The 13,014-nt window shown below is 45.2% G+C and overlaps 1 protein-coding gene across 1 annotated transcript in view; it reads left to right on the forward strand.

Moving 5' to 3' along the window:
* slc9a6a (solute carrier family 9 member A6a) overlaps positions 1 to 13,014 on the forward strand; it is a 40,880-nt gene that overhangs the window by 19,029 nt on the left and 8,837 nt on the right. Inside the window, exons 5-10 of the mRNA XM_048605247.1 lie at positions 3,829 to 3,917; positions 5,917 to 6,030; positions 8,707 to 8,818; positions 10,614 to 10,767; positions 11,931 to 12,016; positions 12,664 to 12,722. Coding sequence (XP_048461204.1) covers positions 3,829 to 3,917; positions 5,917 to 6,030; positions 8,707 to 8,818; positions 10,614 to 10,767; positions 11,931 to 12,016; positions 12,664 to 12,722 — 614 coding nt within the window. The remainder of the gene's footprint in view (positions 1 to 3,828; positions 3,918 to 5,916; positions 6,031 to 8,706; positions 8,819 to 10,613; positions 10,768 to 11,930; positions 12,017 to 12,663; positions 12,723 to 13,014) is intronic.

Raw genomic sequence — 13,014 nt, forward strand, 5'->3', positions numbered from 1 at the left:
GCATCCACATCCAGAAGATCATTAGCCACCTCCAGCGAGATGCCACCAACAGACACACATTTCCCTCCCCTCCCTTGTCACCCTTTGCAGGGACCATTCCCTCCGAGACTTCCTGGTCCACTCCTTCAATCCCAACACCCCACCCACCCACCCACAGCCTCACAGCACCTTGCCCTGCAACCGCTGAAGTTGTAACAACATCTGCCCATTTACCTCCTTCCTCCCCAGTATTCAAAGACCCAAACACACCTTCCAGGTGAAGCAGCACTTTACCGGCATTTCACTCGACCCAGACTACTGCATTCACTGCTGACAATGTAGTCACCTCTACTTTGGGGGAATGAAGCGTAGACTGGGCAATCGCTTTGCAGAGCACCTATGTTCTGTCTGCAAAAAAGACCCTGAGCTTCAGCACACCACCCTGTTCCCTGGCCAACATCTCTGTCTCAGGTTTGCTGCAGTGTTCCAGTGAAGCTCTGTTCAAGCTGAAAGAACAGCACCTCATTTTCCACTTGCGAACTCTGGAGCTATCTGGACTTAATATCCAGTTGAACAGTTTTAGGCCCTGAGGCAGCTTCTCCCATGTCCTTACCCCAACCCCCACTGAGTCCTGATGAAGGGTCCCAACCTGAAACATCGATTTTCCTGCCCCTCAGATGCTGTCATACCTGCTCTGCTCCTCCAGCTCCACATTTTATCGACTCTGACTTCCAACGTCTGCAGTCCTTGGTATCTCCCCACACACCAGGCCTTGTCTTTATGCAGGCTGCTACCACACACTACCCATTGTCAGCCACTAATAGTCCCCATTAGCAGCTATTCGTTCCCCTATACTGACCTGAACTAATCCGACTGCTGTCCTACTGTTTTTTGCTTTCTCTGTGCTCTGTCTCCACCTATTGTTTACCCAAACCCCTTCCTCTATGTAAGAACCACCCTTTTCCTAGCCACCATCAGTTCTGTAGATGGGTCACTGGACCTGAAATGTTAACTCTGATAAGACCATCAGACAGAGGAGTAGAAATTAGGCCATTCAGCCCCTCGAGTCTGCTCTGCCATTCAATCATGGCTGATAACTTTTTCAACCTTATTCTCCCACTTTTGCCCATAACCCTTGATCCCGTTGACAATGAAGAACCTATCTATCTCCGTCTTAAATATACTCAATGACCTGACCCCCAGAACCTCCTGTGGCAGTGAGTTTCTTAGATTCACCACTCTCTGGCTGAAGAAGTTTCTCCTTATCTTCATTCTAAAGGGTCTTCCCTTTACTCTAAGGCTGTGCCTTTGACTCCTAGTCTCTCCTACCAATGGAAACATCTTCCCAATGTCCACTCTGTCCAGGCCATTCACTATTCTGTAAGTTTCAATTAGATCCCCCCCTCATCCTTCTAAACTCCAATGAGTATAGACCCAGAGACCTCAAACGTTCCTTATATGTTAAGCTTTTCATTCCTGGGACCATTCTCGTGAACTTCCTCTGAATCTGCTCCAGGGCCAGTATATCCTTCCTGCGATATGGGGCCCAAAACTGCACACATTTCTCTAAATGTGGCCTGACCAGAGCCTCATAAAGCCTCAGTAGTACATCCCTGCTTTTATATTCAAGTCCTCTCAAAATAAATGCCAACATTGCATTTGCCTTCCTGACTACTGACTCAACCTGTCAGTTTACCTTAAGAGAATCCTGCACTAGAACTCCCAAGTCTCTTTGCACTTCAGACTTCTGAATTTTCTCCTCATTTAGAAAATAGTCCATACCTCTATTCTTACCAAAGTGCATGACCTCACACTTTCCCACGTTGTACTCCATCTGCCACTTCTCTGGCCACTCTCCTAACCTGTCCAAATCCTTTCGCAGCCCCCCCCAACCTCCTCAATACTACCTGTCCCTCCACCAATCTTTGTATCGTCTGCAAACTTAGCCAGAATGCCCTCAGTTACTTCATCTGGATCATTACTGTATAAAGTGAAAAGTTATGGTCCCAACCCTGACCTTTGCGGAACACCATTTGTCACTGGCTGCCATCCTGAGAAAGACCCCTTTATCCCCACTCTCTGCTTTCTGCCAGACAGCCAATCTTCTATCCATGCTAGCACCTTGCCTCTAACACCATGGCCCTTATCTTACTCAACAGCCTCCTGTGTGACACCTTGTCAAAGGCCTTCTGGAAATCCAGGTAGATAACATCCATTGGCTCTCCTTGGTCTACCCTGCCCATTACTTCCTCAAAGAATTCTAACAGATTTGTCAGGCATGACCTCCCCTTGATGAAGCCATGCTGACTTTGCCCTATTTTACCATACACTTCCAAATATTCAGAAATCTCATCCTTTGCAATGGACTCCAAAATCTCGCCCATGACTGAGGTTAGGCTAATCGGCCTGTAATTTTCCGTCTTTTGCCTTACTCCCTTTTTAAACAGGGTGTCACGTTAGCGATTTTCCACTCCTCTGGGACCCTCCCTGATTCTAGTGATTCCTGAAAGATCACACTAATGCTTCCACTATTTCTTCAGCTATCTCCTTTAGAACTCTGGCGTGTAGTCCATCTGGTCCAGGTGATTTGTCCACCTTCAGGCCAATCAGTTTTACTAGCACCTTTTCCTTGGTGATGGCCACCATACTCAGCTCTGCCTCCTGACTCTCATGAATTTTTGGGAGTTTACTTATCAGTCTTCACGGTGGAAGACACGTGAAGTAATTATTCAGTTCCTCAGCCATTTCCTTGTTCACCACTACTATCTCTCCACCATCATTTTCAAGTAGTCCAATATCCACTTTTGCCTCTCTTTTGCCCTTTATGTACCTAAAGAAACTCTTACAGTCCTCCTTTATATTACTGGCTAGCTTACCCTCATATTTAATCTTCTCCCTCCTTACTTTTTTTTTGTTGCCCTCTGTTGGTCTTTGTAAGCTTCCCAGTCCTCTGGTTTCCCACTGCCCTTCACCACATTATATGCTTTCTCTTTTGCTTTTACGCTATCCCTGACCTCCCTAGTCAGCCATGGCTGCCTCATCCTCCCTGTACCATGCTTCTTTATCATAGGGATGAATTTTTGTTGTGTCTCCTGAATTCCTCCTAGAAACTCCTGCCATTGCTATTCCACTGTCTTTCCTGCTCGGCTCCTCTCCCAGTCAATTCTGCTCAGCTCCTCCCTCATACCTCTGTAGTCGCCTTTATTCAGCTATAAAACCGTTACCTCTGATTCTATCTTCTCCCTCTCAAATTGCAGTGTAAATTCTATTATATTATGATCACTGCCTTCTAAGGGTTCCTTCACCTTAAGCTCCCTTATCAAGTCTGCCTCATTGTACAACACTAAACCCAGTATTACCTGTTCCCTTGTGGGCTCCACCACAAGCTGCTCCAAAAAACCATCTCGTAGACATTCCACAAACTCCTTTTCTTGCAATTCACTACCAACCTGATTTTTCCAGTCCATGTGTATATTGAAATCCCCCATGATCACTGTGACTGCCTTTCCCACACCAGGGGCTAGAAAAAGTGTGTATCTTGCGTCCCAGCTCCTGACTACTGTTTGGAGTCCTGTACGTAACTTCAACTGTGGTTTTTTTTTTAACCCCTGCAGTTCCTCAACTCTACCCACACAGATTCTACACCATCTGACCTTACTACAAGGCAAACATGGTTGTGTACTCATCAAAAGTGTGGGAAATCAAACTCTGTTCCTGCACGATGTGGGATTAGTGATGAATTTAATCGTGTTGTTTTTATGAGAATGTTTGGACATAGATTTTAAATGTTTAATTCGAGAAGGAAAAATGAAAGATTCTTTTCTGAGTGAATTGCTTTGTTGACTATAGGCGTGGTGGCTGTCCTGTTCTGTGGGATCACTCAAGCTCACTACACTTACAACAACCTCTCTCCGGAATCGAAGCTCCGCACTAAACAGGTACAGTACTGCTGTTTGCAGTGTGTTTGTTGGAGAGTGAGGGCTGAAGTCACTCCGCAAATTGCCTCATCCAATGAGCCGTCACTTCCCTCTGAGGAGTCATAGAATCCCTACAGTGTATGAAGAGGCCATTCAGCCCATATAGTTTGCACCAACCCTCCGAATAGCATCCCACCCAGCCCCACCCCCTACCCTGTAACCCTGCATTTTCCCATAGCTAACCCACCTAGCCTGCACATTCCTGGACTCTATGGGCAATTTAGCATGGCCAATCCATCCTTACCTGCACATCTTTGGACTGTGGGAGGAAACCCACGCATCTGGAGGAAACCCACACAGACACAGGGAGAACGTGCAAACTCCACACAGACAGTCGCCAGAGGGTGGAATCGAACCCAGGTCCCTGGTGCTGTGGGGTGGCAGTGCTAACCACTGCGCCACTGTGCCACTTCCTGACTCTTCTCTGTTTGACTGTTCCCTCACTGTTCCCTGATTGTCTGTTCCCTGTCTCTTCCTGCAGCTTCTCAATGTGTGATCACTGTCTCAGTCACTTCAGCTTTCTACCGTCTGCTCCTCTGCCACTTCTCAGTGTCATAATGGTGCCCCACATTCTAAACCTGCCCGATGCCCCTGAATTGAATTGAATTAAATCATTTCTTGCCACATATATTCAGTATAAAATACAGTGAAAAGCCATGCATGGTGTCATTCACATTAACTTAAAATAAAAAATAAAGAAAGGTAACTTAAAGAGAGTCCAACTTTTCCTTCTCTGGTGTTACTGTCCTGCTCCAGGCTGTACCAGCCCACGCCATGCCACTGCCAGGGGCCCACTCCATGCGAAAATGAGAGTCCCGCTCCAGGCTTCAGAGGCTGGCTGACTCTGTGGCTGCACCTACCTCTGAATCCCCCTGCAGAGGAGGCGGGTGACGGGGGAGATGGACGCTGGAGAGGGATGGGGGTGTGCCAGAGATGGTGGGGGCATGTGGGGAGGGGGAATCTGGGGTGTGGAGAGTGGGGAGGCATTTACACTCCACCTCTTTAGAGCAGGGGAGGCATTTACACTCCACCTCTTTAGAGCAGAGAAGGCTGGGCGGGGGGTTGTCATGATTGAGGGTTATAAGGTTATGAGGGATATGGACAAGGTCAATAGAGAGCAGCTGTTGCCCTTGGTTGAAGGATCAGTCATGGGACAGCAGGGTAAGGGGTCAGAGATTCAGAGGGAGTGGGAAAAGTCTTCACTCAGTGGGTGGTGGGAACCTGGAGTGCACTGTGTAGGAAGGCAGTGGAGGCCAGAAACTTTACAGCCTTTAAAAAATATTTGGATGAGCACTTGAAATACCATAATACTTAAGGATATGGGACAAGTGCAGGAAATTTGGATTAACGCACCTTTAGTGGTAGTTATGTCTGTACAGACTCAATGGGCCAAAGGTCCTTTTCTGTGCTCTATGACTCTATTTCTCCATCAGCCCTTCATAGCATGAAGGACCCTCCTCCTCAACCTCTCCCCTCACTTGAGGCACAGTGAGGTTAAACCACCACCAGTCATCTCTCTCTAATGGGTGAGCAGCCTTGCTGTCCTCTGGGACTGTCATGAATTTACTTTTTTCTAACCACCTGTCCAAACTCTTAAAAAAACCCTTGTCAGACTCTTGGTCCCTCAAATATCTGTGTAAGTTCTCCTCACATTTACTCTCAGCACCTTTCTGCTGCCTTCCAGAAAGTTCCATCCCACTCGGTCATGCAATCACCTCACTCCCTGTTTGTGATGTGTTGTAAACTGTTTTGATTGAAACAAGGCATCAAAGACAAATTCCGCATATTTCAGTATTCCTGCCTCTCTCTGTAGCTGCCAGGAACACAGTGACAGGAACTGGATGTAATGCTCAGTTCCATGGTTGAGATGATTCTTTCACAGAAACTCTGTATTTGACATGTGATTACATTAATCTCTTACAAATGAAATTTCAAAATAATGCTATTTTATGTTTTTCAGTTGTTTGAGCTCCTCAATTTCTTAGCAGAAAATTTCATCTTTTCCTACATGGGGTTGGCACTGTTTACCTTCGAAAGCCATGTCTTCAATCCCATCTTCATCATTACAGCCTTTGTATCCTTTCCTGATCCTTCAGTATCTTACAGCTAACCATGGATCCTGGTTGCAATGTTGAATTGATAAGTAATGAATAAGAAACACGTGACAAACAGTTTAGAGAGAGATATTTTCTGAAGAAGGGTCTAGGCCCGAAACGTCAGCCTTCATAGAATAGAATCCATAGAATCCCTACAGTGTGGAAACAGGCCCTTCGGCCCAACAAGTCCACACTGAACCTCAGAGCATCCCACCCAGACCCATCCCCCTATAACCCACCTAATCTACACCTCCCTGAACACTACAGGCAATTTAGCATGGCCAATCTACCTAGCCTGCACATCTTTGGACTGTGGGAGGAAACTGGAGCACCCGGAGGAAACCCATGCAGACACGGGGAGAATGTGCAAATTCCACACAAACAGTCGCCCGAGGCTGGAATCAAACCCGGGTCCCTGGCACTGTGGGGCAGCAGTGCTAACCACTGAGCCACCGTGCTGCCCACTTCCTGCTCCTCTGATGCTGCTTGGCCTGCTGTGTTCATCCAGCTCTACACCTTGTTATCTCTAGAGAGAGATACTGATAGGTTGTATAAGTGGGCACAAAGTTGGTAAATGGAATATAAAATGGGAAAATATGAAGTTCAATTTGGAAGGGAGAATAAAAGAACAGTATTATTTGAATAGAGAAAAACTGCAGAAAGCTGCAACATAAAGGGACTTGGGGGAGACTTGTGCACGAAACACAGCGAGCCAGCACCCAGGTACAGCAGGTAATCAGGAAGGCTAATGGAATGTTGGCTTTATTTCAAAGGGACTGGAGTAAAGAGTAGAGAAATCTTAATGTAACTTTACAAGGAGAGACCACAACTAGAGTACTGAGAGCAGGTTTGGTCACCTTATTTAAAAGATACCATTTCTTTGGAGGCAGTCCAGAGAAGGTTCAGTAGGACAATGCCCGGTATGGAGGGATTGTCTTATGAACAAAAGCTAAACATTTAGGACTGTACTCAGTGGAGTTTAGAAGACTGAGAGGTGATCTCTTTGAAACATGTAGGATTCTTAATGGGCTTGACAGAGTAAATACTGAGAGGACGTTTTCCCTCATGGGAGATTCTCGGACCAGAGGACACAGTCTCAGAATAAGGGGGTGTCAATTTGGGACTGAGATGAGAAGGAATTTCTTCTCTTAGAGGTTCACGAGTCTTTGGAACTCTTTGCACAGACAGCTGTGGGGGCAGAGGCTTTGTGGAAATTTAAGGCTGAGATGGATAGATTCTTGATCAGTCAGGGAATCAAGGGTTACGGGAGAAAGGGCAGGAAAGTGGATGTAAGGGATGTCGGATCAGCCGTGATCTTATTGAATGACGGGCCAAGCTCAAGGGGCTGAATGGCATATTCCTGTTCCTATTTGTTATGGTTATATGAATATAAATGCTACATTATGACCATCTCCAACAAAGAAAATCTAATTATTCTCCCCACCCTTGATGTTCAATGGTGTTACCATCATTGAATTTCCCACTATCAACATCCTGGAGAATACCATTGACCAGAAACTCAACTGGACTCACCACATAAACACAGTGGCTACAAGAGCAGGTCAGAGACCAGGAATACTGCAGCAAGTAACTCGCCTCCTGACTCCTCAAAGCCTGTCCATGATATATAAAACACAAGTCAGGAGTGTGATGGAATACTCCTCACTTGCCTGGATGGGCGCAGCCCCAACAACACTCAAGCTTGACACCATCCAGGGCAAAGGAGCCCGCTTGATTGGCACCACATCCACAAACATCCACTCTCTACACCATCAATGCTCAGTAGCAGCAGTGTGTACTATCTACAAGATGCACCTCAGTCAGCCTCTTCCAAACCCATGACCACTTCCATCTAGAAGGACAAGGGCAACAGATGCATTGGAACACCACCCGCTCCAAGTTCCTTTCCAAGTTACTCACCATCCTGACTTGGAAATATATCGCCGTTCCTTCACTGTCACTGAGTAAAAATGCTGGAAAATAGGAGCAGGAGTAATCCATTCGGCCCTTCAAGCCTGCTTTGCCATTCAGTATGATCATGGCTGATTATCCAATACAGTCCCCTGTTCCTGTTTTCTCCCCCATACCCTTTGATCCCTTTAGCCCTAAGAACTATCTCTAACTCCTTCTTGAAACTCCCTCCAAAGAGCATTGTGGGTCTGACTGCAGCGGTTCAAGAAGGCAGCTCACTACCACTCAAGGGCAACTAGGGATGGGCAATAAACGCTGGCCAGCCAGCAACACCCACATCCCCAGAGTGAGTTAATAAAACTGTGAAGTGCCTACTTTATAAGCAGTGTGATGAATGGTGAAATGTTATTCATAAAGATTTTGATCTGTGATCATCTGATCTTAGCTCAGCTCTGAAAAGGAACTGTTTGAGATAAACTGTTTGACACGTAGTTTTGTTTTTCTGAATTATAAGATGAATTAAGTTTTAATGAAAATCTAATTGCTATGTTTCCTGTTATTCAGATTGAATTTTAATTGGGATCATTTCCACAGCGTGGAGAACAGTGAGAAACTGAGCATGAATCTGTAAATGCGACTTTTATTAAATATTGGAACTAAATGTTAATTAATTGTTTCAGATGTAAAGCTTTTTGTTACTGCACGGTAATTCCAGCTGTAATTTCCTTGATTCCAATCACTAGCTTGCTGTATTCCTCGGCAGAGCTGCTAACATTTACCCACTATCCTTTCTCCTGAACCTGGGCCGAAGGAACAAGATTGGGTCCAATCTGCAGCACATGATGATGTTTGCTGGTAAGTCTGTTACTGTGGTAAATTTGATCATTAAACACATTGAGACAGAATGCACTGAACTCTTACACATCTCTGTGCTCCAGTGTGTGCACATCTGATAGAAACACATCATACGGACTGTCATAGCGTAATTAGACTGTGACAAGTTTACTTAAGAAGTTTCCGTTATAAATATGAATCTGTAATGGAAATGCATGTAGAAGTAATGATTGTGTGAAGATTTCTTAAAAGGACCTAATTTCTATCTGTATGACATGTGCTATTTACAATGCTTCATCCTACGCTTCAGCTGAGATCTACCCAGCCTTCTTGCATCACTGGGGGACATACTTTTTTAAAAGCTTTTTGAAATCTTTTCACTCTGGAAGATGCAATTGGATCTGTTTCCCACTCTGTGTCTCAGTTATATGTAGGTTTGATAAGTATCTGTGTGCCAGAATGGTAACAGTTTTAAGCTTGCTGCAGTGGGTTCTGACAGTGAATGAAATCTGTCTCATTACTCCTAAATCTCTGCTGAGGTCAGACCGGAGGTCAGTTTCAAACCATTCACAGTCACCCAGTGCCTCAAACGTTGATCCAATTCTATCTCACACTCCTTCCCACACTATCAGTGTAACCGTTGACCAATCACGCTAGTGTTTCTATTCTTGATGTGTCAGTGTTGATGATACAGTTGGGGGTTTTCAGTCAGTAATGTGGAGAATTTAACCCAATGCTGAGCTAGTTTAAGACAGAATCCCATAAACTGTTTCATATTTGTCCACTCATCCCCCTGTGCACACTGATGAAGACTGGCTCCTGTTCCAGGAAGATCTGCATGTTAAAATTCTCATCCTAGTTTTCAAATCCGTCTCTGGTCATTCCCCCTCCCTGTCTCTGGAATGTCCTGTAGTCCCACTCCTTCCAGTTTCATGAGCGTGTTTGTGGCTGAGTGTTGACCTGATAAAAGAGTATAAAGTTACAAGAGGCATTGGTAGGTTGGATACAGTCTTTTACTGTATAAATAGGGACATAGGTTGAAGAGGAGGATCATTTAAAGCAAATGTGCGAGGAAAGTGTTTTACCAAGAGGGTAGTAAGTGCCTAGAATGTGCTGCCTGGGGAGGTGATAGAAGCAGATATGACAGCAATGTTTAAGAGGAATTTAGATGGACACACAAACAGGCAGGGAATAGATGGATACGAACCATGTACAGGCTGATTGGATGCATTTAGAATGATCAGCACAGAAGGGCCTATTTCTGTGCTGTGCTGTTCTATGTTCTATCTATCACTCTAGAGGACTGTGGTGATAGGGCTGGAGAGTGGGACCAGCTGGGTAGCTCTTTCACGAGCTGGTGCAGACACAATAGGTGGAATGGCCTCCTCCTGCACTGTAAAATTGTACAATTCTATAATTCAGGCCTTTTGAACATTTCCAATTTCAGTTGCTCCACCATTAACAGCCTGGCCTTCAACTACCTTGGCCTTAAACTGGGAATTTCCTCAGAAACCCTCTCTGCCCCTCCCATCTCTCCAGTATGGGCTTGATGGGCCAAATGGTGGCCCCCCAGTGTTTTAAGCCCTCCCTCCTTCACAAAGGTTTTGGTGACCTGTTCTAATGTCTCCTCATGTGGCTCGAAGTCCGATTGCATTTGATAATTGCTCCTGAGAAGTAACTTGAGATATTTCACTCCATGAAAGATGGTGTATAAATGGAGGTGGTTGTTGTAACAACAGGCAGTGTGTTGTGTGTTTGGATGCAGTCAGTTGTATTTTGGATCAGTGTGTAAGATGTGAATGACCCTGTGTTCCAGGTTTGAGGGGGGCAATGGCGTTTGCATTGGCCATTCGAGACACTGCGACCTATGCACGTCAAATGATGTTCAGTACCACTCTCCTCATTGTCTTCTTCACTGTCTGGGTCTTCGGTGGAGGAACAACACCAATGTTATCCTGGCTTCAAATCAGGTGAGATCTCCAACTTCAGCAAGCGATTCTGTAGCTCAGCAATGGTGGATAATGCCTCCAGAGCGGGAGGTGGAGCAGGAGAGGATAAATAATGTAGTGCAAGGTAAACACTTGAACACTCTCGCTGACTGACAACAGATATCAGGGAAGGTTTTTTACTGTTATCACTGATCACTTAGTCAGTGTGTGGCTCCCAATTACAATTGTATGACAGTTGTGCATCACAAGGTTTTATAATAATGTAAACTCCATGCTGCACTGAGAGCCAGGGATCAGCATGTCATAGTGTGATGATTCAACTCAGGAATGTACATAGTCATTTCCTGACCTCACTACAGGGTCAGAAGCGATGGACAGGATTCAGAACCACAAATATCTCTCACTACAGTTCAAACGTTCTCGAACTAACTAATTACCTAGAGTTCCTTTGCAAGGATTATAATTGGTTTAATGAGGCTGTTGGTTTGCTCGCCAAGCTGGCTGGTTATCATACAGATGTTTTGTCACTATGCTAGGTAACATCATCAGTGCGGCCTCTGCTTGGTATTTATATGATCCGATCTGTTAAGTTGGATTATGTCATTTCTGGTTCTGCTCTGCATGGGTTTGTATATGGGGCCTAATTCCACATGTCTGTTGATTGCATTACAGGTTGAAAACCAGGCCTCTAGGAATTCCCGTGTGTGTGGTTGGCTTGAGCTAGGATGGTCACATTGTCCCAGTTAAATTGATGGCCTTCATTGTCTGAGTGCACTGGGATGAGGGAAAATTTGTCATGTTATTTTGCTGCTAGCTGGTATTTGTGTATCCTAATGGCTAGTTTTCTTCCAGTCTGGCCAATTCTAATGTTTGTTGCAGTCATTTCAAGGTATTTTGTAAACACTTGGTCCTGCAGGTCATGGGTATGGGGTCTTTGGTCTTTGTGAGTGTTTGTTGAAGTATGGCTGTGTGTTTGTGTGCTACCATGATTCCTATTGGTTGTGGAAGTCTCATTGTCAGTTCTGATATGTTCTTGATATAGGGTAGTGTGGCCAGTGTGTTAGGGCGTACTGTGTCCTCTTGGTGTTGTCTATCTAGTAGGCACCTGTGGTTATTTGGTTTGGAGCAAAGAAGATTAAGAGATGATCTTTTGGGATGTTCAAAATGATAAACATCTTTGACAGAGTAAAGAAGGATATCCTGTTTCTACTAGTTGGTACATCAGTAACTGGGGATCACAATTTCAATATTGTCAACAAGACAACCAGGAGTGAGTTGAGGAGAAACTGCTTTACTCAGAGAGTTGTTAGGATTTGAAATGCGCTCCCTGGGAGAGTGACGGAAGCAAATTCCACAGGAGGTTTCAAAAGAGAGCTGGATATATATTTGGAAGGGATGAATTTAGAGGGCTACAGAGAAAGGGCTGGAGAGTGGGACTAGCTGGGTAGCTCGTTCAGGAGCCAGTACAGACACAATGCGTCGAATGGCCTTATTCTGTTGTAAAATTCCATGATTCTAAGTTGGGAGTTCTATGAGTTTATGACTTGAGGATGACAATATATTCAAACCTTTGAAACACAGCAACATAGAAAATAGGTGCAGGAGTAGAATCCCATTCACACCCTCCCCCCATACCCCTCGATCCCTTTAGCTGCAAGGGCCACGTCCAGCTCCCTCTTGAATATATCTAATGAACTGGCCTCAACAGCTTCCTGTGGGAGAGAATTCCACAGGTTCACAACCGAGTGAAGAAATTCTTCCCCATCTCAGTCCTGAATGACTTACCCCTTATTCTTACACTGTGACCGCTAGTTTTGGACTAGCCCAACATTAGGAACATTCTTCCTACATCTAGCCTGTCTAGTCCCATCAGGATTTTATGCGTTTCTCTGAGATCCTCATCATTCTAACTTCCAGCAAATGCATACCCAGTCGAACATGTCAGTCCAGCTGACCTGGGAGTCAGTCTGGTGAAGGTTTGCTGGACTCCCTCAATAGCAAGAATGTCCTTCCTCAGACCAAAACTGCACACAATATTCAAGGGTGTGGCATCATTAAGGCCCTGTATAACTGCAGCAAAACATCCTTACTCCGATATTCAAATCCTCTCGCTATGAAGGCCAGCATGCCATTAGCTTTCCTAACTGCCTGCTGCACCTCCATGCCAACTTTCAGTGACTGTTCCACCATGACACACAGGTCTCATTTGCACCTCACCTTCTCCTAAACTGCCACCATTCAGATAATAATCTGCCTTCCTGTTTTTGT

The sequence above is a fragment of the Rhincodon typus genome, chromosome 14 (assembly GCF_021869965.1).
Source record: "Rhincodon typus isolate 14 chromosome 14, sRhiTyp1.1, whole genome shotgun sequence".
In the NCBI taxonomy this organism is placed as follows: domain Eukaryota; kingdom Metazoa; phylum Chordata; class Chondrichthyes; order Orectolobiformes; family Rhincodontidae; genus Rhincodon; species Rhincodon typus.